General features: G+C 42.3%; 3 protein-coding genes across 4 annotated transcripts; 2 read left to right on the top strand and 1 right to left on the bottom strand.

Annotated features, from left to right (window-relative positions):
- Window positions 1–22: 22 nt before the first annotated feature.
- Window positions 23–3,341, top strand: kcnj15 (potassium inwardly rectifying channel subfamily J member 15). 2 transcript variants are annotated; one of them, XM_079355918.1, is made up of 3 exons: window positions 23–473; window positions 1,393–2,860; window positions 2,928–3,341. In XM_079355918.1, the coding sequence occupies exon 2, from the start codon at window positions 1,449–1,451 to the stop codon at window positions 2,469–2,471; it is 1,023 nt and encodes a 340-aa protein (XP_079212044.1). In that variant the 5' UTR covers window positions 23–473; window positions 1,393–1,448; the 3' UTR covers window positions 2,472–2,860; window positions 2,928–3,341. The 2 variants fall into 2 exon arrangements, with proteins under 2 accessions (XP_079212044.1, XP_079212043.1); XM_079355917.1 differs by lacking the exon at window positions 23–473 and having other exon boundaries at window positions 1,261–2,860.
- Window positions 3,342–3,667: 326 nt separating this feature from the next.
- On the top strand, window positions 3,668–7,049 carry vps26c (VPS26 endosomal protein sorting factor C). Its single transcript, XM_079355618.1, has 8 exons — window positions 3,668–3,880; window positions 4,370–4,513; window positions 4,989–5,138; window positions 5,691–5,771; window positions 5,894–5,968; window positions 6,052–6,202; window positions 6,285–6,437; window positions 6,745–7,049. Exons 1-8 carry the CDS (start codon window positions 3,824–3,826, stop codon window positions 6,825–6,827), a joined length of 894 nt encoding a protein of 297 aa, XP_079211744.1. The 5' UTR covers window positions 3,668–3,823; the 3' UTR covers window positions 6,828–7,049.
- A 759-nt stretch (window positions 7,050–7,808) lies between these two features.
- On the bottom strand, window positions 7,809–25,535 carry LOC306831365 (E3 ubiquitin-protein ligase TTC3-like). The gene is made up of 38 exons (XM_079355437.1): window positions 25,416–25,535; window positions 25,096–25,158; window positions 24,590–24,644; window positions 24,098–24,254; window positions 23,219–23,246; window positions 23,021–23,111; window positions 22,758–22,812; window positions 21,156–21,216; window positions 20,910–20,997; window positions 19,692–19,844; window positions 19,483–19,563; window positions 19,085–19,194; window positions 18,866–18,992; window positions 18,126–18,242; window positions 17,940–18,041; window positions 17,767–17,859; window positions 17,614–17,678; window positions 16,222–16,358; window positions 15,724–16,047; window positions 15,043–15,318; window positions 14,919–14,962; window positions 14,095–14,145; window positions 13,922–13,995; window positions 13,669–13,824; window positions 12,953–13,577; window positions 12,801–12,869; window positions 11,901–12,050; window positions 11,677–11,816; window positions 11,498–11,566; window positions 11,311–11,407; window positions 9,991–10,094; window positions 9,715–9,799; window positions 9,390–9,491; window positions 8,963–9,168; window positions 8,759–8,873; window positions 8,450–8,584; window positions 8,233–8,325; window positions 7,809–8,146 (listed from the first exon to the last, which is right to left on the bottom strand). Exons 1-38 carry the CDS (start codon window positions 25,496–25,498, stop codon window positions 8,036–8,038), a joined length of 4,692 nt encoding a protein of 1,563 aa, XP_079211563.1. The 5' UTR covers window positions 25,499–25,535; the 3' UTR covers window positions 7,809–8,035.
- Window positions 25,536–25,713: the final 178 nt, after the last annotated feature.

Below are 25,713 nucleotides of genomic sequence, written 5' to 3'. Positions count from 1 at the left end.
GAAAATTGACTTAAATTTCAGCTACAATTTATCCACACAAGCTAACCAGGAATTTATCACGCCATGTTGATGTTTACCGACACAAAAAGCGTCCCCATGATGTCCTTCAGAGAACAATCATAGAGGCAGTAAATGAGGGTGTGTGTGTTAAGCAACAACAACCTTAAATGGAGCACAACAAACTTCAGGTGTCCCCCCCCCTCACCTCACCTGAGGGATAAAAGCCGACCCACATGCAGATCAGAGTTTACAGCTCGGCCTTTCAGGATCAGAAACACTTTATTACTCCCAGGGGGAAATTCAGGACGTTCTCTCTCGTTTCTGCTCGACCCTGAATCCGACTGTGCCAAAGTTCAGCGTTCACAAGCTGTGACAAAAGGAGAAAGAAGACACTGGATGTGCCCCAGCAGCTTCACCTTACACACTGTTTGTGGAAACACCTGAGACTATTCGACGAGACAGCTCAGCGAGAAGTGAGTAAAAAACACAGATTTATAATTAGTGTATGATCATGATTGGAAGGTCAGAGTTCCTTAATGGTTTACTTCAAGGTTAACTTTCAACTTTGTCTTTGTTTTCAGGTAGGACCAGTTTGTTATTTAGACACCTATAGTCAGCTGTTTTTTGTAGATTATTTCAATGTGCAAATCTGTATTCTTGGGTTCATTTCTTTGCTCTGCTTTTCTCACCTTGAGAGAACAAATCATGATCAACTACAAGGTTTAATGGCAAACTGAGCACAGACATGAATAGACATAAAATAAGTGTCCCATTTAAGATCTTTTACTTCTTCTATTTATGTAACTGACAGACAGAGAAAACATATTTTACTTTGATTTTAGATCTTTTTACTACAATGATTTTAAACATCTGATTCTAGAGGTTTCTCTCTGCCTGTAAACTTGTGTTAACACTAGTCTTGTCTAACCCTAACCCTAACCCTAGCGTCTTTATGGCATTCGTCTTTGTCAAACTGAAGAACGCAGAAACAGGCCAAAGTCATTTCCACCTCTTCCTGGTCCTTTTGTATCGCTGCACTACCAGGAGTCGGACTTGTGCTCGTATTGATTATTACCAACAAGGATTCTTTTTGTGAGTGCGTGAAGAAGTTCCTCTGAAAATGTTCATAATTTGGTCTGTGGATTATCAAGAGTAAAAATAATAATACTGGTAAAAGCACTGAATGTTATTCAAAGGTTTTTCTGCATTTACCTCAATCAACATAAATCTAATCTAATCTTTAGCACAGCATGAGTAAACATTAGTCCTTTAAAGGATCCTTTGTATTGTATAAGAATATACGTTTAGATGTATGTGAGTAAAGGACATGACTGACAGTGTGATTAGTGTTCATTGATATATGCTGATGTGTCGATGTGTGTGTCTCTCCAGTCTCGCCATTCTGAAACCTCAGGCGTGTTTCACTCTTTCATTTGAGGCGGATCAACATGGCCACCAGGAAGACAGAGGTCCAGAGAAGGATCGTGTCCAAAGATGGCCACAACAACGTGCGCATTGACAACGTGGAGGGCATGGTGAAGCTGTACCTGCACGACATCTGGACCACCGTGGTGGACATGAAGTGGCGCTACAAGCTCACTCTGTTCGCCTCCACCTTCGTCATGACTTGGTTCATCTTCGGGGTCATCTTTTACTTCATCAGCATGGGCAACGGAGACTTTGAGGCGGGTTTGAGCTCCAACCACACGCCTTGCTTACAGAACGTGGCGAGCCTCACTGGGGCCTTCCTGTTTTCTCTGGAATCACAGACCACCATCGGCTACGGTTATCGTTATATATCAGAGGAATGCCCGCTGGCTATCTTCACTCTGGTGGCTCAGCTCGTCATCACCGGCCTGGCTGAGATCTTCGTCACTGGAGCCTTTCTGGCCAAACTGGCTCGACCCAAGAAACGAGCAGAGACCATCAAGTTCAGCCAGTTGGCGGTGATCTGCAGACAACAGGGGAAGCTGTGCCTGATGGTGAGGGTGGCTAACATGAGGAAGAGTCTTCTGATCCAGTGTCAGCTGACAGGAAAGCTCCTCCACTCCAATGTGACCGAGGAGGGCGAGAAGACCCAGGTCCACCAGAGCTCCGTGGACTTCAACATGGACTCCAGTAGCGAATGCCCCTTTCTCATCCTCCCTCTCACTTTCTACCACGTCCTGGACGAGCACAGCCCGCTGGCAGGGCTGAACGCGGAAAACCTTCACACTCGGGATTTTGAGCTCCTTGTGACCCTCAACGCCACCATGGAGTCCACCGCCGCCACGTGTCAGAGCCGCACTTCCTACGTCCCGCAGGAGATCCTCTGGGGTTATGAGTTCAAGCCGGCTCTGTTCAGCACCACAGGAGGCCGTTACGTGGCAGACTTTAACTTCTTCGACAAGGTTCAAGTGAGCAACGACCCAGCCTTTCTCAGCAACAACACAGAGAAGCTCAAACTGGAGGAGGACTACAACAAAAAATAAAGGACACACGTTTCATTACGACTGCTGATGTGACTGTGAGGACTGGACCTGCGTGCTACCTGCTGAGAAACCATGACTGTGTAAAGTCACAGCCATGGTTATCACCATTTTACACATTTTATACATTAATTTCTTTACTATAAAAAAATATATAAATAACATTAGAAATTAAACAGTTTGCAGAGGGGTTGTTTTTTAATTTATTACATATTTTCAGACTAAATGGATCCCTTCAGATTAAAAGCATTCATTCAAAGTAATTCAGAGGAACGTTAGTGTCTACTTGTTGCTGATGATTCTGTTATGTCACTGAATATGTATTTTACTTCCTTTTATTAAAATCAATCAGAATGTTTATGATATGATGTTTTGAACCGAAGCTTTTCCATGTTGTGTTTATAACAGATGAGTTCTGATGGTGTGATAAATCACTGACTATGGGGCTTTATGATGTAGATTTATAAAGTTAGTGAAGTGTATTTGTTTGTAGTTTTTGTAAATAAATGTTTCTTTATTTGTTAAAGAAATCTGTTCAGTTGTTTTGCAAAAAATAAACGTCTCCCAGTGTATACTGGAACAATCTCCACTTACCATTCAGCATGAAAAGGATTAACAGGTTAAAGAAGAGAGAACTGAAAGGGGTCGAGCATTTTGAAGGACAAAACAGGTTCAGCCAACAGCAACCAGCTCAGTTGTCGGTTTAAGTTTAGCTTTTGTTGTGACAACACTGAGGAACAGTCAGCAGCTCGAGCTGGTATTGACTGTATCTGCTCCAAACAATCTCTCAATCCAACAACTGGTGCTGATAAAGACGGGCAATTTATCCCTTTGCTGTCCTGTGCATCTGTAACTAAAGTTTTCTGACAAAAATCGTGTCCTTCTTTATTTTACTCTGATGTACAATTTAACAATCGCCTGCTCTAACACTTCTCCACAAGAAGAAGAAGATTTACTTTATTGATCCCCGAAGGGAAATTGGGTAAAAGGGAAATTAGGTACATCACTGGGCTGAAAGCTGAACATTTACAGTCTATAATAATAATAATAAAAAAATAATAATATTATAAAAGCTTCAACATTTTACCTCTTTCAGTGGACTGAGGCAGGAGCAGAGACTGTATAGCGCAGGACTCAAAATGTTTTACATCAATCAAGGCTCTTACTTTGAAGGGACAAACTGCCACTTGAAAACCATCCGGAAGTCGTATTATTATTGAAGTACGGAAGCCGAGCGGAAACACAGACACCAAGGAGAAGTAGTTTAAGATTTAAAAAAAAAACACCTCTTGGCATTTCTTGTTTATAATACGCCTCCGTTCTTGAAGTGTCTGTTGAATGTTTTCTGAGCAGAGATGAGCGTCACGTTGGATATACGACTGAAAAGAGCCAACAAAGTTTACCATGAAGGGGTGAGTACGTTAAATACAGCCAACAAGCTGCTCTTTATTTTACCCCTCTGTTTGTCATAAATGTACATTTCACTTAAAGGAGGGTTTAATGCTAAATACATTAAAAGTCACCAACAAAGAAGGAGCCGTCGTCCTCTGTACACATGACCAGCAGCTGATCAGGGAGGTGTTACGACAAAATCTGCTACCCTTTCAAAATCTGGACTGTGATTACTCATGTACACCATTACACCATTGATAGACAATAATCAGTAGTATGCTGCATTTTTTTTATTTATTTAAGTGATGCTTTTATCCCACAGATTATAATACCAGTGCTGCTTTTTTTCATTTATAAAATAATGTGGTAATAAAGCTTTGACTTCTACCAGAGCTCCTGTTTTCATGCTGTTAAACTGGGGCATAGAAATAGGTTAACACTGAATCTGTTCCATTAACAGAGATAAATATATTAATGTGGTGACCTCGGCAGTGTTGTTTTATGTTTAGGAAGTGGTGGCTGGAGTCATCCTGCTGGTGTGTAAGGAGGCCCTGCAGCACCACGGCATCTCTCTGAGCATGGAGGGACTGGTCAACCTGCAGCTCAGCTCCAAGAGTGTCGGCGTCTTTGAGGCTTTCTACAACTCTGTCAAGGTGAACTACACTTTCACTTCAGACATCATCAGGAGGTAAACCATCGGATGGTCTGCCTTCCTAATGAAAAGCTTCAACCTCTTTGATCCTCACAGAGGAGGGAGATGAATTATACAGAGAGATTTACAGAGCGAGTTCATCTCTTTGGAGCTTCTCGTCTGTGACATTTGACTTCATTCTGAACTAAATGACTTTCTTTAAAGACATCACCCTCTGATAGAAATGATGGACTTTAGCCCAAACCGTTTACGACTTATTAATAACATATTAATAAGTTTTTGAGGAAATAATTAACAAATGTTTGACGTCAGCTGGTGAGCAGTTCAAAAGTTCTTCACATGAATTAGACCGCTACGAATCAACAGAAGCAGAGATGAAAGGAAGGCGGCGAGCGGCCTCAGTCCACTGGTCCACAACCTTTCCCACACTCGAGCATGGAGCATCATGATCTGACCTCTCTGCCCTCATGTTGCAGCCCATCCAGCTGATCAGCAGTAACATCGAGGTGGCCAAGGCAGGAAAAGTCCCAGGAGGCAAAACTGAGATCCCCTTTGAGTTCCCTTTGAACACGAAGGGGAACAAGATGCTGTATGAGACCTACCACGGGGTCTTTGTCAACATTCAGGTGAGAAATGGTCACACAGACGTTTATGATGTAAATAATGGGAGGGTCATTTCTCTCTGCTCACGTTTGACTCTCTTAACTCATTATTCAGAAGATGACACCTGTCAGAGATAATCTGAAGGGGATTTATTATCAGTCATTATCACATTCACATATCCAGATACTTTCACTTCTACGTCAGGAAGACGAAAACAATGCGTAAGTAGCGGACAAATCAACAGAGTCCGCCACACGATGCTTTAATGACAATATTTGCCGTTTTATATAAACGCTGTGTGTATGTACAGAATGACGATGTCTAAAGAAGAGATGAGAAGAACGTACTGTTTAAATGCGTGAATGGAGATCGTAGAGGTCGCCTGCAGCAGTCACAGGACGTAAACGTCACTCCTCCCTCCGTTTGGCTGGAGGTGAATTCTCCAGAGAATATCCTGCTGCGTTCTCACGACAGCTCACCCGGACGTGCTGCAGAAGAAAAAAGAGAAACTTAATCTCAAAGTACACGTTGGACAGTTTCCTGTCAGTAAAGCATCCTGTTTGTCTTCTCTTTAGTACACTCTCCGCTGTGACATGAAGCGCTCCCTGCTGGCCAAAGACCTGAGCAGGAACTGTGAGTTCATCGTCCACTGTCAGGTGAGGCGGACTGATCTGGTTTATAGAACTGTTATAATGTAAATAAAACAGTTTGAAGTTGTTTTCTCAAACCTGACTGATGAACTCTGAGATGTTTCTTTTTGTGTTGTCTTGATTTTCAGCCGCAGAAAGCTAAAGTCGTCCCCACACCAGTGAACTTCACCATCACTCCAGACACCCTGCAGAACATCCGCGAGGTGAGAAACACTCCACTTTATCAGCTCCTTTTGTTTTTAGTGTCGAAAACAACATCTGACATGACATCGCTCGGTGTCTTCAGAGGAGCGCGCTGCCAAAGTTTCTGATCCGAGGAAATTTAGACGCCACCAACTGTGTGATCAGCCAGCCGCTGACCGGAGAGGTGGTGGTGGAGAACTCGGACGTTCCCATCAAGAGTATTGAACTGCAGCTTGTGCGAGTGGAGACCTGTGGTGAGTGCTTGCTGTCGGATGGTTAATGAAAGTCTTTGTGTCGTCTGGGCAGAGTCTTAAAAAAAAGGCCTTCTGTGTTCAGGTTGTGCCGAAGGTTACGCCAGAGATGCCACAGAGATCCAGAACATCCAGATAGCTGAAGGAGATGTCTGCCACAGCCTCGCTATCCCCATCTACATGGTGTTTCCCCGACTCTTCACCTGCCCCACTCTGGAGACCACCAACTTTAAAGTCGGTCAGTAAATCTGCTCCGTGTACTCCTCATATACGTGGGCGTTCTTGTAGTTTTCCTTTAGTTTGACCTCTCGTGGAAAATCTTTAAAAAACAGTATTTACTCTATTTTCAAGCATTTGAATGCAATAAATAACATCAGTGAGGTTTAGAGCCACTTGTCAGATTAAGGTGCTTTTGGTCAGACCTACTTTAGCTGATTCCCTTTTATCTTCTGCATTCGTTCTAATCTAAAAACAATGTTTGAAAATCAAAGCCTGCAAGAAACACAGCTGTTAACTTGTCATGTTTTTCCTTTTTTTCTCTCCAGAGTTTGAAGTCAACATCGTCATCGTGCTTCATGACGATCATCTGATCACTGAGAACTTCCCTCTGAAGCTGTGCCGAGTCTGACCCGGGACGTCAGCGCTCGACGCTTCCTGAAACACAAACATGTTCTATTTATCACGACTCTGCAGAACGGAAACGTTTTCTCTTGAAGCCACAGAGAGCTCACGAGAATCCATTACTTCATTTTAAAATACACCTCAAGTGGTTTTCATTAAATATTGAACGACCAAACGTTTCATGACATCATTCCAACTTGATCTTTGTTAATAAACGTCATATTTTTGATGAGAATTGTGAGATTTTTTTCAGAAACTTGAACCATCATTTAATATTGTTTTGAGATCTTGGATTAGACAGATAAATGTCACAATCAAAAGTATGTTATAAAATCTATTTATTTCACCCTGCAAACTAGTTAGGGTTTTTAACTGCCCAAGTCATTTAATCTGTACAAAAACTAAAGATTACATCTATATGAAGTCTAAGCAGGTAGAAGAGATAAATCTATTATCCAAAGTTAAATGCTACATTAGAGACTCAAGGAAAACTACTGCCTAAAGCTGTATTTCACAGATATGTCAAACTATTCCTTCAAGTTTTTTTAGCAAATATGGCCTTCAGCTCCGACACTTTATTCTGCCAAACGTTCCACTTCAGTTCGGTTTCTAAAACTGTCCATTTGATCGTCACAAACTCCACAAATGGAAAATGAAAACCGATCTGTACGTCCTACGTTTTGGCTTCTCTTCTGTTGGGGTGCCGAGCACACGATGAGATCCTGGAGGGCGAGGCACTTCCTGTCTGACAGCAGTAATAAAAGATAAAGACGACCTGTGCCATGTTTCACACCGCCAGACAAGGATGAGAAGGGCTGGCTTTGAAAAAAAAAAAAAACAAGCACGATCAGGGTTTACCATACTGAAGTGATCCACTTGGTGGACTTCTGTCTGTGGGGAGTTTCAGTTTGGGCTTTTGAGTCGAGACTAATTCATCTCCAGTTACAAACTTGTTTCAAAGTGAACACACAGAGAGACGAGCTCAAACACAAGTGCTTTGTTTATTCAAAGTATAAATGGATGTCTCACTTCACTTTGGAACATTATAAGGCTACAAAAAAAATGAACTTTCTGCCTTTTAAGATTTTAAAATCAAACGTGGTTACAATAAAAGCAGGCATAATGGAAGCTGGGTACGAGGGGAGGATTTTAATCAAGTCAGTGGTTAAGACAATGATAAAAGCATGCATGTAAGAAAAGAGGGGGGGGGGGTTATCATGGAGCTGGGCGTCTCCTGCCGGTCAGCGCGGGGAATTCCTCAGGCAGCAGAGCGTAGTCTCTGCAGGTGGGACAGGTGCTCTGCTCCTTCAGCCACGAGCGGATGCACTGAGCACAAAGAGAAGAGGATCAAACCGCACGTCAGAACCAACAGAGAGACAGGAAGGAGTTCTCCACGGCGCCTCCTCACTCACCTCGTTGTGGAAGCTGTGTCTGCACTCCAGCATGCACATGTCGTCTGGACTCATGTCTTCGTAGCAGATGATGCAAGGATCCTCAGAATTCAGCTGCAATCAACACACACACACACTTTAAACTCGGTCTCATACTAATTACTTTAATGATAGCATCTCAGTGAATTAAAGCTTTTAATATTGTTTAGCTTGTAATGTCGGTGGAGTTCAGACATACAGCTTTGAGCGGTGCAGCTCTATGGGGTCCAGGTGCCTGCCAGACTTGGACTGAATATGCCAGAGGAGGGGTGACGGACTGAGCCGGAGTCCTTCGTCCTGTCTGGTTCGATTTGGCAGCTGAATTAAGTTTGTCCTGAGAGGAAACAAAGAAATAATAATGAGACATGTTTGTAGATGACAAAGAAGCGGACAGGTGAGGCGAGTTTATTAGATTGCTCCAAATAAGAGGAAGTCGAAGGTGGTCTGAGTCAAACCAGGTAAGAAATCCTCCTTATTGTTATTGTTCTGGTGGAGATGAGGGACCTACTTGATGGTCCAGGATGAGCTGGCTCACTCCACCGACCATATCGTGTAACGCCATGCTGCTCAGGCTCCCGCCGTTTGACGAACGTAACTCTTGAAAGAACTTCATCAACTCTGACCTGAAAACAAAACAAAAAAAAAAAGAATAAAAACGATGAAAGGATGAAGCACAGATCTGTGCAGAGAGTAGCACTGGAGCTGGAGTTACCTTGTGTAGTCAGGGAACATGCTGGCCAGGTGCTCTATGGCTTTATTAAACACAGTGTTGCTTTGTGGAGGCGGCAGCGTCCTGCTCGTGGGAGGTTTGCTCTGCGTCTGAGGCGGAGCAGCTGAAGCCTCAGCTGCAGCCTGCTGGCTGAGAGGAGGAGAGCTGCTGGAGGCCTGCGCGGAGGGCGGAGGGGCTGCAGCCGACGTCTGCAAAAAAACAACAAGTATTTATATTTGGTTTTACCTGCATTCGAAACTGGTGAGGCACTTTTGGTTTTACAAGTGATATTCTGATTTTGGAGATCTCCTCTGTGATGATCATTTCTGCACACGTCAGAACATTTTCTTTTAGTTCAATATCTTATGTGACCAATAAGGAAATTTGAATAACTGCAACAAGCTTGCTGAACTGGTACGACTGGTCTTACTGGTGCAGCTGGAGGTCCGCTGTGGTTGCTGACGCTGATGGGAAGAAGCTCGTGGACTTTTCTGCCGTTCTTCACCTGATCGATCTGCTCCTTGTACTGCGTCTGTGAAACACACGGAGGAGCGTTGAGTCGTCAAACATCCCTCTCATCATTTCAGCTCCGACTGACTCGGGTCCAGAAAGGATCAGAGAGGTTTGTGATCCTTCTCACATCAACGCGGACATCTTTGTGTTTACTGTTGATTCAGCTTCATATAGTTGCCAGCATTAACAGGAGTCTCTCTGTGAAACATCACGTACGAGTCATTCTGTGATTGTTCTTTTACCTCAATGGTGGAGATTTTCTTTTCGATTTCTTGCACGTTGGTTCTGCGAGTGTTCCGGATAACTTCCAGGTCTTGGTTTGGGAATCTGGAGAAAATAATACGTATTAAACCATTATCTTTTATTTATCTCTTTCTGCTCTCACAGAGGTCAGACAGTGTGTGTGGGGAGGGAGAGAGAGAGCGAGAGAGAGAGAGAGGCCCCCTTCAACCTGAATCTGATACTTGGCGGTCCATCTAAAAGCAGATTGATTAAAGCTGTAAGTTGCGTCCTCTCACCTGTGTGCGGCCTCGTCCAGTTTGGTCAGTAAAGCCTTGGTGTCTGCCAGCTCTCTTTGGAGGCTGAACAGACCCTGATCCCGACTGCTCTCCAACACAGACAGCTGGAGGAGCAAAAACAAGTTCAGTTAACCGCACAAGCTTTGACCACTTTGACACAAGAGTCATCGCTCGTTTCAGAGCCTGCAAAGTGTTGTGCATTATCTCCATGTGTCCAGATATCATAGGAAGAAAATGTCTGCTTGGCAATGATATTAAGCAACATGAAGAGGTAACACTAAATACATGAACATATGATATATGCATGTAACATTTACAGTGAGTACAAGAGGAGCACATGAGAGATGCCGAGTTCACTGAGTACAGGGTGCTCAGGGCAGGGTGACCTCGTCCTCAGTGAGCTGAAAGAAACGCTTTCTGGCAATAACAAGGTCATTAAAGGTCACATTATTCACCATGTTTCTCTAACACTGCTGTGTCTCTAGTCCGTCTACAAACCCCTTCCCCTCTCCTGAAGAGTCCATCCTCTCCGTCTCTTGCCTGCTAAACTTTTCAGAAAATGTGTGCTCAAACAGGCCGTTTGGAGATTTTCCCTTCATGACATCACAAAGGGCAGTTGCCCCTCCCCCCACAGCTAGGTGTTTGTTCTGCCCTCCGAGTCTGCCTTCTCAATCTAAACAACAGGACATGGAGCGAGAAAGCACCGAGTCCACCCGAGCCCTTCCAGAGAGGGGGCGTGGTCAAACACAGCTCATTTACATATTTAAAGCTACAGACACAGAAACAGCCTGTTCTGAGCAGGACTGAAATAGAGGGGTTTATAGACATGATCAAATACAGGATCAGAGTGGATTTATGTCAACACACTTCACACATGTTTTGGAGGGCTCTCTAACTATTTATTGACGCGTTTAATAAATCATCCCTGCAATGAAAAGCAGCCCCTCCAAGTCACTGAAGATACCACGCTAACTTTGTCAGAGTTGTGTAATACTGGCAGCTCACCATCTGCAGCATACAGCAGGATATGTCAGGCATAAAGTCACGAGGTAAATGCCATCTGGTACTGGCAGAGTAAATGCTGATAATAATTCAAAACTGTCAAAAACAAACTGCCAATAAGTTGGAGGCATTTCCTAAAGCCAACTTTTAAATGACAAGTTACAAAAACACAGAAATAATGATTTAAGAAGGTTTTAATGAGTCCTCGGGCAGATTTTCTGACCAGTGTATAAAGAGGTCTTGAAAACGTAACAAATATGAATGGACTTTTCTGGGTTTGCAAAGTTTCTGTTTTTAATCCGACAGTAATTCACCAACCTGAGCATTGTTAGACCTCCTGCCAGCCGAGGTCAACGAGGCCTTACAGCGCCTGATCTCATCCTCCAGACTCATCTTCTCACCTGCTGACTGGTTGCTGAAGGAACAGAAAGAAAAGGAGTGAGATGTAAGGTGCGGGGCGCGTTCAGTTTATATAGTATACCTTCATCACACGACCAAAATGTACCTCAGCTCCAAGAAATCCTTCAGCTTCGTGTCAAAGCTGCTTTTCTTTCCTCGGATATTTCGATCAAGACTTCACACGGAGGAAAAGAAAAAAAAAAAAAAGATGAATAAATAAAATAATCAGGGATCAATCGTCACATAACGGACCGTTTTTTATGTTGTTACAGGTGTGACACCTACCTCTTCTGCTCCTCTACCAGGTTTTCTATCTCCACTTTGAGGGCCTTCAGCACCTCCTGGTTGGCTTTCTTCTCATTCTGGTCTTTCTTCACCTCCTCTTCGAGTTTCTGCTGGAACAGTGCCAGCTCTGTGTTGGTCACCTGGACGAAACAAACAACCACAGACGGTTTTGGTCAGACTCATGTGACGAACATGCACTCGCACGTTATTGGTTCTGGTTCTACCTGAATGTTTGCGGTGATCTTCTGAATGTCTTCCTCGAGGACAGCGAGGTGTTCTTTGTGCTTCTGATCCACTTTGTCACGACTGCTTGATATTTTCTTGATCTGCAGCTCCAACATTTGGTTTCTCTTTTGTTTTTTGTTGAGGTCACCCTGGAGCCGTAAACAAAAACATCATCATCAAAACTGGTTCAAGACAACAAGTTAAAACCTCCAGAGCAGCAAAGAAAGACAAGCCCAGCTGCAACTATGGTAATGATTAGTTTAGTTTAATTTAAAGGTAGATGAGGTTTTCAATATTCAAGAATTGGTAAAAAGAAATGCCTTAATTCAAAAATTGTTTTAACATAGAGTTATTGTTAGAACATCCCAGAGCTGTTAAAATTTGATTTTTAACGTTATTAATTATTTTAAAACTACATGTTTATTCATTTTACTTTGAAATAAACCGGTAAATCAATCTTTTCTCAAACCTGGACAGGTGTCAAAACTTCTTTCCGATACTGAAAATGTGCTTTCAAAAAGAAAAAGAGAAACACAAACGCTCTCAACACACTTTATCCCTTTACATTTCTACTCTGAAATATCTCCGATATCTTCTAAGTGTTGTCAGAGTGCACTCACTCGGCAAAGATCGCCCGTGCTGTTCGTTGTTACGCACGACAGTCTGCCTTTAACCTCATCATTCATTAGTTTGCGTAATCTCTTAAGGTGAGGTTTTGAGATAAGCCCTCGTGGTTTCTACCTCACCTGCACGTGATTTATTTTTAACAGCTTTTTCCTGTTTGACTCTTCTTCTAACAATGTGCAAATAAAGAAAAATACATCTCAATGAATTTCAACCTGTGTGTGACGCTCGACTTCAAGGTTCCACTTTTATCTGACAGCGTTTAACAAACTCACCTGACAGCTCTCGAAACGCTCGTCCAGCTCAGTGATCACGGCGACACTCCTCATGGTGTCCCGACTCGTCTAAAAGGAGGAATGAATGGATTCAGACGACGACACAAACCTGTACATCATTTATCATCGAGCTTTAGAAGCTGCGTATTCACCTGAACTGCTACGTGTTTCATCGAAAGGCTTTCCTCATTCGACACTGAAGCGGCTCCACCCGAAGATGAATCCGTTTCTGTGAGTCCACTTTCACCGTCGCTACCAAATAGATCCAGCTCTTCAACGCCGTTAGGTACGAAATACGGAGCCTGCTGATGAATTCCACCGTTAGTCCACTGTGAATGGCAATAATAACCACCAGCTGACGGTACATGTGGAGGGGGGCCAAAAGAAAAGCCTCCATATGGGTTTGGGAGGATGGGATACGCTTGAGTCTGTGTGGATGAAATACCATCTGCAGACCCTGTAAAAGCAGCTTCATGACCAGTCTGTGAATCAAAAGATGGATTGCTTGTTTGAGCAAGGTCAACGAGGTCATCAAGGTCGTCCAGGTCGTCCAGGCTGGCTCTGTGTCCGTCCTGCTGCAGGGAGACGGCGTGCTGAGTCAGGCCAATGCACCGCGCCATCTTTATGAAGCGCAGGGACTCCAAGAGGAACTTCTCTAAGCTGCCAGCTTCTCGGATCTTCTCCCGAGCCACAGACGGGAAATTGTCCAGTTCACCCACCAACAAACGGTGCTCAGCTTCCAGCGGGCCGTGCTCCTCCAGGATCTGAGCAAAATAGCTGCAGCAGGAAGGAAAAGAGAAAAGATCACACTTGTCCCTTAATTACAGCCACATGACTAATCTGTCATATAAGAGGGAATCTGACTTACTCATACAAACTCTCTTTAGTTGGGTCGGGGTTGTTGTCCAAAATATGTTTATAGTGACTTTTGTGTCGAGAGCTGTTGTACTGCTCCTCAAAATCTGCCACCTGCTCCCGAAGATGACTGGGAACACTGAAGGGATCACCAGGGTGAAGAAATGATCTGATGGATAAACAAATCTCACAGTTATAAACCCTCACAGGTAAAAAAACAACAACAACAAATAAAAGGCTGTTTTCATGTGGACGATGAAACGTACAAAGAGTCATCTTCAAAATAATCTTGATCAAACTCATCTCTTGGCGTTACACTTCTTGGGAAAACAAAAACACCCTGAGAGAAGAGAGAGGAGAGGGAAACCCGTCAGAGTGATGCTTCATTGTCCATTTTCTCAATAAAACAACAACGAGACGTTAAATGACTTCTTCTAACCATCGGCTCTTTTCGCTTTTTTTTTCGACCTCGACTCTTCATAGGAGAAATCTGAAATGAAAAAAAAAAACATGGAGGTCAAACAAACTTCTAGTGCATCTGAGGGCAGACTTAAAAATGTTTAAAGCACATTAAAGGAACAGCTCAACACGTTGCTATATCTGCAAGTTGTGCAACAGAACAAACAAAAACTACAAATCCCACTGTTGCATCCAACAAGAAGAGACGGCACACAATGTGTGCGCGTGTGTAAAGCAGTCTGACAGTATGAATTTCTGTGAATGCGTTCAGTGTGGTTTACACTTCGTAGAGGTGACTTTGATGTCAGCGGGCTGCGATCTATTCTGAGAAGCTCGGAGCACATTTGAAGTATTTCATGTTTGGCCTCAGCTGACGTGAAAGCTGAGGATTGTTCTTCAAATAAAGGTTTGACATTCAAAGAGTAAAGCTGACCATGTATAGGGATAAAAAAGTGTTGTATAGTATATAATGGCTCCACTATGATCATTAAACTGTCCATCTTTCAGCCTGCACAGAGTCTCAGTGGTGTCTGTTAGATTAGAATATGCTGCGTTAATATTATCCAGTCTGTCGATAGATTCAGCCTCAGGGACATTTATGTTATTCAGCCCATCACAGGGTTGAGTTCCTGCTGGTCCTGGGTCACAAAACAGTCATAAAGCAACATTTTGTTGATTTCAAATTAAGATCTCATCATGAGGAGCTGTTGACGAACACACGATGATGATCTTCCTTTTCACTACACAAGCCTGACTCTCTCTGTTCAAAACAAGGAAGCAACATTCATGTGTCTGCAGACTTACATTTTGATTGTCATCAGACTTTTTTAAGACTGAACAATGTCCATCTGAAAAACAAAGAAACCTGAAATCAACTCTGAGCAGCAACAAACCAACAGAACTGAAAGTTAAAGTGTCACATACGTACCCATGATATCAAAATATTCATCCAGTATAGTGTGGCAGGAGACATACTCGTCCCTGTGCTCCTCCAGACTCCAGATAAACAGTCTCATGTCATGAGGCGGAGCTTGTTTTAGGTACTCAGTCACAGTCAAGCCAATGCTTGAAAAAAGCTCTGGCCTCGTGCCGAGCTTCTCTATAATCACCTCCTGCATCGGACTAAAGTTCAGCAAAAAAGCCAAGTCCAGCTGCTCCAGGCGTCCTGCGTAGCGTTCAATGAAGGATTTGGCAGCATCGAGACCTGAAGACAGACGACAGCAGCTTGTTAGCTTTTCTGTACTTTCAGACTTCATGACATTTAATTTTTATACTTTATTAATCCCACGAGGGGAAAGTCAGTTTACACTCCGTCTAATGAACGTGAACACACACACAGAGGCCGAGATACACACTCGTGCACAAACAGGATCCTCGTGACATGCAGAGTGAGAGGGACATCCACAGTGAGCAGTTTTTAGGGGTTCGGTGCCTTGCTCAAGAGCACCTCAGCAGTGCTCACCTCAGCAGTGCTCAGGAAGTGGACTGGCACCTCTCCAGCTAACCAATTTAAGGACTTGGTCCGTGCTGGGACTTGAACCGACAACCTTCCAGTTCCCAACCCAAGTACAGACTGAGCCAACTGAGGTAACATAAATAAAATGCTGACCTGCATCGTTTAGACGGCTCGCCCAGCTGTTGAGTTTAGGATTCAGATCGCCACAGCTGCTCAGAACTTCAACAAAGACTCGCGCCCATACTCGGTTCTTTCTCTCCAGCAGGAGCTCGACCGCGTGTCCCAGAGTCACGTCCGGCTGCTCCTGCTGCAAGTTCAGTATCCTCCGTGCGATCTGGTTCCCCTTCGACAAGTCCAGCTCCAGCCACGGCTTCAGAGTGCCGGTGAGGGCCGATACATGGAGACCTTTCTCCTCCCTCAGCAGCTCCATGTTCTGGCTGATCTGCAGAAGCACTCGATCCCTGTACAGCAACCAGGCTGAGAACACGACAGGAAACAGGAAGTCAGAGCTCTTTAGCCACAGAGTGCTTATCCCACATAAGCACCGTGACTTCTATATCCTCACTTGTCATTGTGATGTTTAACACGGGTTACGCTCGAGGACGTCACAGAAACCGTTCAGAGTGACAGTGATGATGTCAGAAGTTTTACCTTTCTGTTGACTCGGAGGCGTCGAGTCCTCTTTCTTCTGCAGACTCTCATCGTTGATCACTTGCTTATTTTGAAACGACTGCTTAAACTGCTTCCTCTTCTGTCGATGCTCCTCTTTAGATTTGAGCTTCTTCAGACTTTAAATCAAAAGTGGGAAAAAAAAACAAAAAACAGAAAGGCAGTTAATAAGAGCCCGAGTATGTTTCAATGAGCATGTGACCCCTTTAACGTGCTGCTTCACAGAACAACCAGTCATTTGATGATAGTGTTACTTTAACTGTGTTTTCATCAACATCGTCTCCAGAGCTCTTTGAGTTTAACCAATGAAACATTCGGAGAGAAAAAGCAATAAGTAGCTTTTTGTAAAGTGTCTTGTTATGAATAGATACTACCGTAAATTCCGTACTATTGAGCGCACCTGGATATTAGCCGCACCGGCTAAAAATAAGTAAATAAATGTATTTGTACATATATAAGCCGCACTTGATTATAAGCCGCAGGTGTCCACGCTATAACAAGAGCTATTTACACAGACGTAGGCTACCGGTAACGTCCGCAAATACTGTAGCGTCCGTACGGACGTTAAAGGACGACGAGAGCGTTCAAATAATAACTTTTAATAACCCGATCACTGTCGGCCGTGACCACGCCGTTTACAGCAGAGAGCAACACATAACTTGCCGTAACAATCCAACTCTCTCCCCCAGCGTTCTCTCATACAGCCACTCAACACGTTCTCGCTGGTGCATTCACTGACTCTCCACATAATCGGAATTATGAACACATTATCAACTACTGACTTTACAACATGAACCGTTACAATACGAAGCCTAGCCGACGGTGTCTGTAACACGGCTGATGAAAAAGATGACCGTAATATATTTCACAAGAAAAAGTCCATCCATTCACTGCCTCAGATTGACTTCATTACTCACTTCCTCAGTCTCTGTTGTCGCTGTCAGTGTCATCTTAACGTGCAGCAGCTCTGTTAGCTTCTTTGACAGCCAGGTCGATCGCCTTTAACTTGAAAGCTGCATCATATGTATTTCTCCGTGTGTTTTCCATCATGAGGGTGCGTGCATAAAGCGCAAAATGACTGATATTAAGATCCGACGTGACGAAGTCAAAAGTTTTTTTTTTGCAGAAGCTCATTGTCCCCCATAAAAAATCCATAAATAAGCCGCACCGGAGTAGAAGCCGCAGTGCTCGAAGTGTGAGAAAAAAGTAGCGGCTTATAGTCCGGAATTTACGGTATATAAATATAAAAATATAAAATATTGGGGGGGATGTTCAGCTTCTTAAGGAGATCATTTTAATCTGTGTGTCTCAGGGCGCCTTTCCTCACACTTCGACTACCCCACTGAAGCTCCTCCCCCTTTCACCAGACCTCACCTTGTACATTTCTGATTCACTTTTGGCTTCTTTGGCGTCTGTGCTTTGGGGAGGTCTGCTTCAAACTGAAGAGAGAAACGGCATGGTGTAAACAAAACAATAATGCTGTGATAAATAAGCACAGCTCACTTCACCTGAAGAGGTTGATCTTACCTTACATTTCAGCAGGCCCGTTGGGCCGTAGATTTGGATATGACAGATTTTACCGACACAGTCTGGAGTAAAACAGGACTCGAGCAGGAAATCCTTCAAAACGGAAAGAAAGCAACGATAAGAAACTCTGACGTGGAGTCATGAAAGAAACATCTGTGCTTCAGTACATTTACCTTCTCACTCTTTTCAAAAACAGGCGACGTCTTGAGCGTCTTCCAACAGGCGATGTGGTATTCAACAGTGCAGCTCTGACAGCAGATGATCCGAATGAAGCCCTGCAAAAAGAGGAAGAGATATTTTATTAAACTCAAGGTTTTTTTTTTCTTCTTTTCTTTCATTAAAAATGACATGTTTCTTACTTTAAAATCAGGATCTGTTAAGTAGATTTGTGTTTTAGAATGACATTTGACGAGTCGACAAACGGCCTCAGGAGCAGGCGGGAACCTGCACAACTCTAAATTATTCTCCAGAATATCCTTTAAAAAAAAAAGGAAAGGTAATTAGTTCATTACATGATTGAATAAATTGCACATTTTAAGTTTTTACAAAATGAGAGTTAGTGTGTAGAGTGTTTAAAGGTTTCAATCCAGACAAAAATGTTTTAAACATGCATAAAACATGTAAATATCTAATAATCAACAGTTTTCAGGTTCATGTGAAGTTAACTCCACGTTAACTTCACATACAAACAGATTTTACTCTGCTACAGATTTTATGAACTTTCCCACACTGTGTGCTGAAAATATATTTATGTGATGTCGCACTAAGTGGCCAAACTTCACACATTTTACCAGACTGAAAAAAGGAAAGGCTAAAGTGGTGCTGATAAGGAGGGGTAAGTATTTATTGAGGTGATGAAGTGCAGCTCGACTGAGAGACTAAACCTGCAATGATTGCATATTTCTTCATCGTTGTTAGTTTTGTGCTACAGAAACTTTTCAGCTGCTTGTAAAGGAGAACATAGGAGGAAACGTTTCAGGGCTTTGTCTGCTTTTATTTCATGAAATCTTAATAATAATGTGTTGTTTCCTTGTTCCTAACAAACTGATCACATTCAGTAGAATAAATAGATCATTATTTATTTACGACAACAACAAACCTTGAAATAGTCGGGCTGTGTCTCTTTGACGATCTCTTTGGTCAAAGGCCAGGTGAGTTTACCAGGAGTTATTTGATTCTTCACCATCTGCAGAGAATCCAGAAACTGCTCCAGAGCCACTGCAAACCTTTTCAAAATAAAAGCATGGAGGAATTTGAATTTAACCGTCCAAATACAAATCAATGAAACTAAAGCTGTAAGCGGGTGCAGCTCTCGTACCGGTTCTCTCTGAGATACACTCTCCCGATGGCGTAGAAAACCAGACACTCAAACGTCCTCTCCTCGTATGATTTGATCTTCTGCAGAAGTCTTTGTGCTTCTCCAAGTTCCTGTTTCACACGAGGAAACCAGACGTCAAGAATGCAATAAAACTAACTTTGCGTCAAGTTTTTATACGCATGCTGAAAATATCCTTTCAAAATAAAACCAACTCCACTTGATTGAAACTTTGTCAAAATGAAAACATAAAACTTGGTACTGGAACGAAGGTTTCCTGCAGAGATTTAAATATTAAAAAAAAAAAAAAAGTCTAACAGGAAACATTTTGTGGAATTAGATGAAGAGAAGAGATTATATTCCTGAAATACAGGTCGATGCTCAGGAGAGTTTTTAGTTACCTCAGGCTGACCGATCTCTGTCAGTGCATACGCGCGGCCGTAAAGCAGCAGCAGCACATCGAGGGTGGAAAGTCCGAGATCCTGAGAAGGCGAAACCAAAATGTTATCTTTACATCTCTCACGGCACAGGGGACATTAAAACTCACTTCTCTCGTTTGGTGATTGAGGAGATAACTAGGAGGAGAGGTTCAGATTGTTCAGGTGATTACCTTCAGGTCGTTGGCCTCCACCGTCAGCAGAGCCTGGCTGAAGGCCTGCTCTGCGTTACGACAGCGGAGGTCGCTGAGAGCAGTGTGAGCATCCTGCACCACCGACTTCAACTCTTTACACACGGCCGCTTTCACGTTGACCACTTTGGGTTTCTGAAAGACAAAAGACAAACATTTCAAATGCCGAACGTGAGACACATGATGCCTGCTTTGTTTTTCACTATTTTTATTATTGGTATTTTATTTTGTTATTTTATTAATACATATTTTTTATTTTCTTTTTTTTTTACGGGTATGAAAATTGTGTGTAGCATTACAAGGTTGCAGATTTGCATGCTATTTTTGTTTTTCTATACTGTCTGGTTGTTGGGGAGGGGTGTTGTGTTGTATTTAAAAATTTAAAAATGTAAAAAAAAAAAAAAAAAACATCTCAAATGATGAAACGGTCTTTACATAAGAGATCATTCCAACATGCTGAACGGATGAGAAGCTTTTAATACACTTCATGAAGTCTAATCCAGCAGTTACAGATTTCAGGTTTTTCTTATGTACGTGCATTGGTTTAAAAAAGGAGAACCTTGATGTTTAAAAGCATCACTTAAAGCCAAAGAACATTGCGCCTCCATCCGCTGCAGAAACCACAGCTCACACCACAAAGCAGCTCACTTCCTGCCAGGCCACAGTTTTTGAACAGTTTTATACGATGATAGTGATCTGGAGGTTTATTCGAAAGAGTCATTGTTTTCTCAAACAAACAAACAAACTGAGGGAACCTTCAAATTCAGACATCGTCACTGGAAGATGTAAAGTAACAAATATCAGATCAAATACGGGACATTTTAGGCGACTCATTTTAAAGCTGATTGAATCGAAGTTTCCTGACAGCTTGAGCGATAAGAGATTAAAAACCTGATGAGTAAATCTGCATTTTCAGAGTTACGTTGAAGCAAGTTTCCAAGAAGAGGAGTGTCTCTCCTCAGCACAAACGGCAGACCCCGTGAATACAGAGATTTGTTGGTTAATTCTTCTTCCACAGCGAGACAACCGAGAACACGGAGGAGACACTGAGGTTTAATCTCACTTTTTAAAGAACGATATTCAGTCGAACATAACCAGCTCATTTCTCTTAATGCTTCACCGTACTCGGAGGAGCGTTGCATGTCCTCACAGGTCAAATCAAAGAGGAGTCAGCTTCATGTCACGTAAACACGGCCTCACCTCGCTCTCAGCCTGAGACGTTTTGTGCTTCGCTTTCTTCGCTGCAGCCGAGCCGGACTCTCCCTGAGCGCTCTTTGAAGGTAACTCACTGAAAACACAGACACAGAAAGCTCCTTCATGCTCCAGCTGTTTTCACCTCTCAGAGAGACGACTTCACATGAAACAACAGATAATAAAATAATCTCACATGAACTTGTATTGCTAGAGAGCATTTTTACAAGCTGTCAAAAAAGGACTTCCACTCACCTCTTGGCTGCTTTGGAGCTTTTAGCCGGGCTCTCCGCCCGGGTTGTCTTCTCATTTTTACCTGAAGGGAAAAAAATCCCCATAAAGTTTTGAAACGTCATTGAATGGGTCTTTTTGTCGGAGTCAATCTAAATCTGTTAATCCAGAGGTCGGCTGAAGGTTCTGGCTGGTTTCTTCTCATGCTCAGAAAAAAACAAACAAAGTGAAACCCTGAGGAGGCACGGCGACTATGCAGACCCCGTTTTAGATACTGTCGAGTCGAGGAACTCCATGTGACCACGACAACCCCCCCGTGACCATATATGGAAAACCAGGCCGGCTGGTTTGTCTTTAGCTAACTGGGGGAAACCTTTAGATCATCAAAAGGTACTTTAAAGAAAATGAGGACATCGTTCCTCAGGTACTTATTGAGACATAAGAGCTAATACAAAGTTAATAGCATACTAAATCAATCATCCATATTTTATCTAATTTAATCAAACACAAGCCTCTCTCTCTCTCTCACAACGACTGACGAGTCAACACTTTGCTTTTTCAGACTAACTTCACACACACAAAAAAAAACTAAGCAGCAGAAGGCAAAACCAGCCCACACACTAAGCCCCGCCTCCTCATGGCATGGGATCTTTCTGATTGGTCAGAAGCAGGATTTCTGTTTTGCCTGTGAATATGTGACTCCGGCTGCAGAGACTTCTTCCGCCTCTTTTATGCAAAAACATTCAAAGTAAAGTTTTTTTCTGGGATCTGCAGGAGCAGCCGGTGTTGATTTATAATCTGTCCATCATCTGACTTCCTTCAGGTCTGTGTACGTCTGTAACCTGCATCTGTGTGAGCAGCTCTTCTGCAGCACAGAAGCTATTTTTGGAAAGACACTCGGGCTCACGTTAAGAGCTTAAAAAAGAACATTTGAAGGCGAGGCTGAAGAAATTCAAACTTCTGCTGAATTAACCTAATTAAAGTCTGTAAACTTTTAAACTTTGTCTCGCTTGCGTTGTTATTGTGTACAGCTGCGCTCTTGTTACACACACACACGGACTCGGGGGCGCACGATGGAGCCAAAACAAGGGCGCTGACGGAGCACAGCGTGGACATCGGATGTGACCGACTGCTGCTCTCTGTAATGAGCCGTTCTTTAAATGATCCATTAGAACAAACTAGGTATGAAAAGTATTTCAGAATCAAACAGACTTCACTTCACACTCTTATGGGCGTGTTCACTTTATCGTTTCTGCTTCTGGTGTGGAAATGTTTGTTTTTTTTGTCCCAACAGGAGTGAAATGTTATCAAAGCTGAGCAGAGAGATTTGGCCTTCAGCCTTTCATGAGTGAGAAGAAACAAAACAAAAGGACTACTGTGTGACGATGGTACAAAAATGGGCTGCGTGTTAAAATTGAACTTGGTGTAGTTTTTCTCAGCCCAAAAGCTCAAAGATCCATTTAAAAAGAGCCGCATGAAGACTAAACTTTACACACAGACCTGTTACGGCTCATCCTCCGTCGTTGCTGGATTCTTTTTAATCTACTCGCCACCTTCAGAGAGTCAACGTGTGACTCTGCAGGACAACAATTTAAAAACAAACCAGAAACATTCAAACAAACTCACTGGGCTGCTTGTTGATTTTAACGTCTGCTTTCTTGTTGGTTTTCACCTCCGGAGCCTGTCGAGAAAACGCACAAGTTCACTCATTAACAGATGGACAATGAACGACATCACACCAACAAACGGACGTCACCTCGGAGCTCTTTGGTTTAAAGAATAAAAAGGTGCACATTATGAAGGTGTAATTTAAAAAGGAAGACTGAGCGACTGTCTGCAGTGAGAAGTGCTGCTGGCTGTGTTGACTTCCTGTTTAGCGGTGAACTGACCTTACTCTGTGGAGGCATCCTGACGGCGGCTCCGATCAGAAACGTCTGGTGTTTTGGCTCCGCTGCATTCGTTTTCTTAGAAGTGTCCGCTCTGCAGGGAAAACACAACGGGTTATTCCTAAAGTTTCTAAGCATTCAAAAAAAAATTTAAAAAAAATAAAAAGTTTGACAATGTGAATAAAAGGTAGATAAACGTACGGTTTACTCGGTGTCAAAGGTCGCTCAACTGTAAGGAAAAAAAATAAATACAAGTTTCAGTTTCAAGTAGAGGTAAAAAAAAAATACATATTTAAGATTTTTATCTTCTAAGATTTAAAATCGATTTATAACTTCTTTAACTTTGTAGATTGACCTTAATGCAATAATCTATATACAACTCAAATGATCACATGACTTCTCCACTTCCTGTGCAAATTAACCACAAATGTTATCATCATAATATAAGTGCACAGCAGACACGAGAAGAATCTGCAGGTCAAATCGCAAAGTATTTGGAGATTTAGTTTAAGAATTCTAAAAGGAGGCACTGCTATCGTCTCTCTACTTCTCCTTCAGTCAGGTTCAGCAAAACGAACACTTGTGGATTCAAGTAGGAAGCAGCAACGAGTAAAACCATGCAGAGTGAAAATGCACTTCTGGGTTTAGTGTTCCTGTGTGCATCCTTAATGTCGCACGATGAGCGCCACGATGAGCGCGAGGCGGGGCCAATTAAACTATGACGAGCCAACCAAAAATCTCAAATCATCTATGTGGACTTGTTTCACAGAGCAGCACATGAAGATGTGCATTTAAAATGTAAAATCACTTTATGGTTCACTCAGCCTTTACTGTGAATCATCACGATGACGTTTAAGTGCTGAATGTCACGTTTTCCATTCATTGTGGGATTTTTTTTTTCTTCCGTTTTTTGATTCCTGAACTTCATTTTAACGAATGACACAAATTAAACTCTGTCAGGTGAATCAATGTAGATTTAAATCAAAACTAAATTAGTTTAGTTAAAAATTAAATCATTTCCAAGAATATCGCTCAAACCAGTTTTAAAGAAAGAGTCTCGTCTCTGTTTTCAGATAATACCTTCTCCCATTTCAGACACAAACTTCAGGTGTTGTTGTTCAAGGTCTTTGCATCCATCTTTATCACTCCTGCACAACCTCCGGCCTAATTTGTTCGCTGCAATCGCCAGTGTGTGCTCTCCCATCAAGGACAAGGCTTCACAGAAGCGGTAATGACCCTGGAAAGAAAAAAAAACAAACCACATGAATGAAGAAAGACGGGAGTGAATGTAAGATAGCGATGCTTCAAAATGGACACATTTCCTCTGTCTCAGGCTCTTTTCATCAGTGCTGTTTCTGCAGAGGCCATTTTATCAGCATCAATAAAGACTCTTCTGCGGCAGTGACGTTTTAACACGAAACATTTCTGGAGCGTTAGATGCTGAACAATTCATTCATGTTTGTCCAGGATTTCTTTTCACCTTTAAAGACTTCCTCCTATAACTCGATCTAGTCCTTCCCTTTCTCTACTTTGTTCATGACACTGAATCATTTGTTGTTTTTTTTAAAGTACCTTTTGCCAGAGAGGGTTGATCAGGATGGCACGTTTCCCATCACACATGGCTTTACTGGAAAAACAGGACAAAGATCACGTTTGAGTTCGAACATTTCTGGTACAATGTTTGTCTGTCGAAGGCTGAATATGAGCCTCATCCACCTTCACTCATTCCCAAATGTTTCTTGTTTCAGAAATAGGGAAGAATAGAAATGTATAAACCTAATCATTTTTACGGCTTGCATCATTTTCAGGTTTTGTGAACTTCCAGTAGATTCTCTGCACGGTCTTATTGAGACCCCAGAAAAACACCCATAGAAGTACTGTGTTGTTTAGGAGTCATTTGCTACACTGACATCAACAATATTTAATTAAAACAAGGATTTAAACTATGACGGTTGTCTTTCTGTAGTAGGGCTTTTTTTTTTAATGATGCTATATGATCTGATGAGGTGAAAGAGCTCTTCTACTTACAGTGTGAAGTGTTCACAAATGAAAGGTGCTCCAGAGTCTCTGATACTTACTGATACTTCTTAGAGCGGATAAAGCACAGGGCTCTGTTTCCATAAACCATGTGATTCTCAGGGCTGGGTGGAGAATAAAGTGTGTTCAGTTACAAACAGATTTACGTTGATAAAGTTAGTACAGTTTGACTTTCATAACACAACAAATTAATAAATTAAAATTAAATTTAAAAAAAACAACAAAAAAAAACCTGAGTTACTCTGAAGAAATGTGCAGTCTGTTACATTCAGATTTTGTTTTTTTTAAAGGATGCAACAAAGAAAGTAGTAATTAAAAAAAAAAAAGAAACTTTGAAAAATAATATGACACGACTTCTTACTTATGTTTGATGGCTTTGGAATAAAACTTTACAGCTTCTTCATACTCCTGCCTCTGAAATTTCTCATTTCCTTTCTTCTTCATTTCTTCACATCTCTGGAAGTGAAAAAATAAAAAGTTAGCTTGTTTTAGAAATGTGTATTTTTATCAGGACTACGTAACCCTGAATGTCCCAATATCAAAAGGAGGGACAAAAAGTCTGTTGCACGCACAGCTGTTTGTGTAAATCTGGGTAAAAGTGTTCGACTCCCAATATTTCATAACCAATAAAAACCTCCTCACAGGAGCTTTAAATTAAC

Source organism: Symphodus melops (assembly GCF_947650265.1).
Source record: "Symphodus melops genome assembly, chromosome: 11".
NCBI classification, from domain to species: domain Eukaryota; kingdom Metazoa; phylum Chordata; class Actinopteri; order Labriformes; family Labridae; genus Symphodus; species Symphodus melops.
This window is presented reverse-complemented; position numbering and strand designations above follow the sequence as displayed.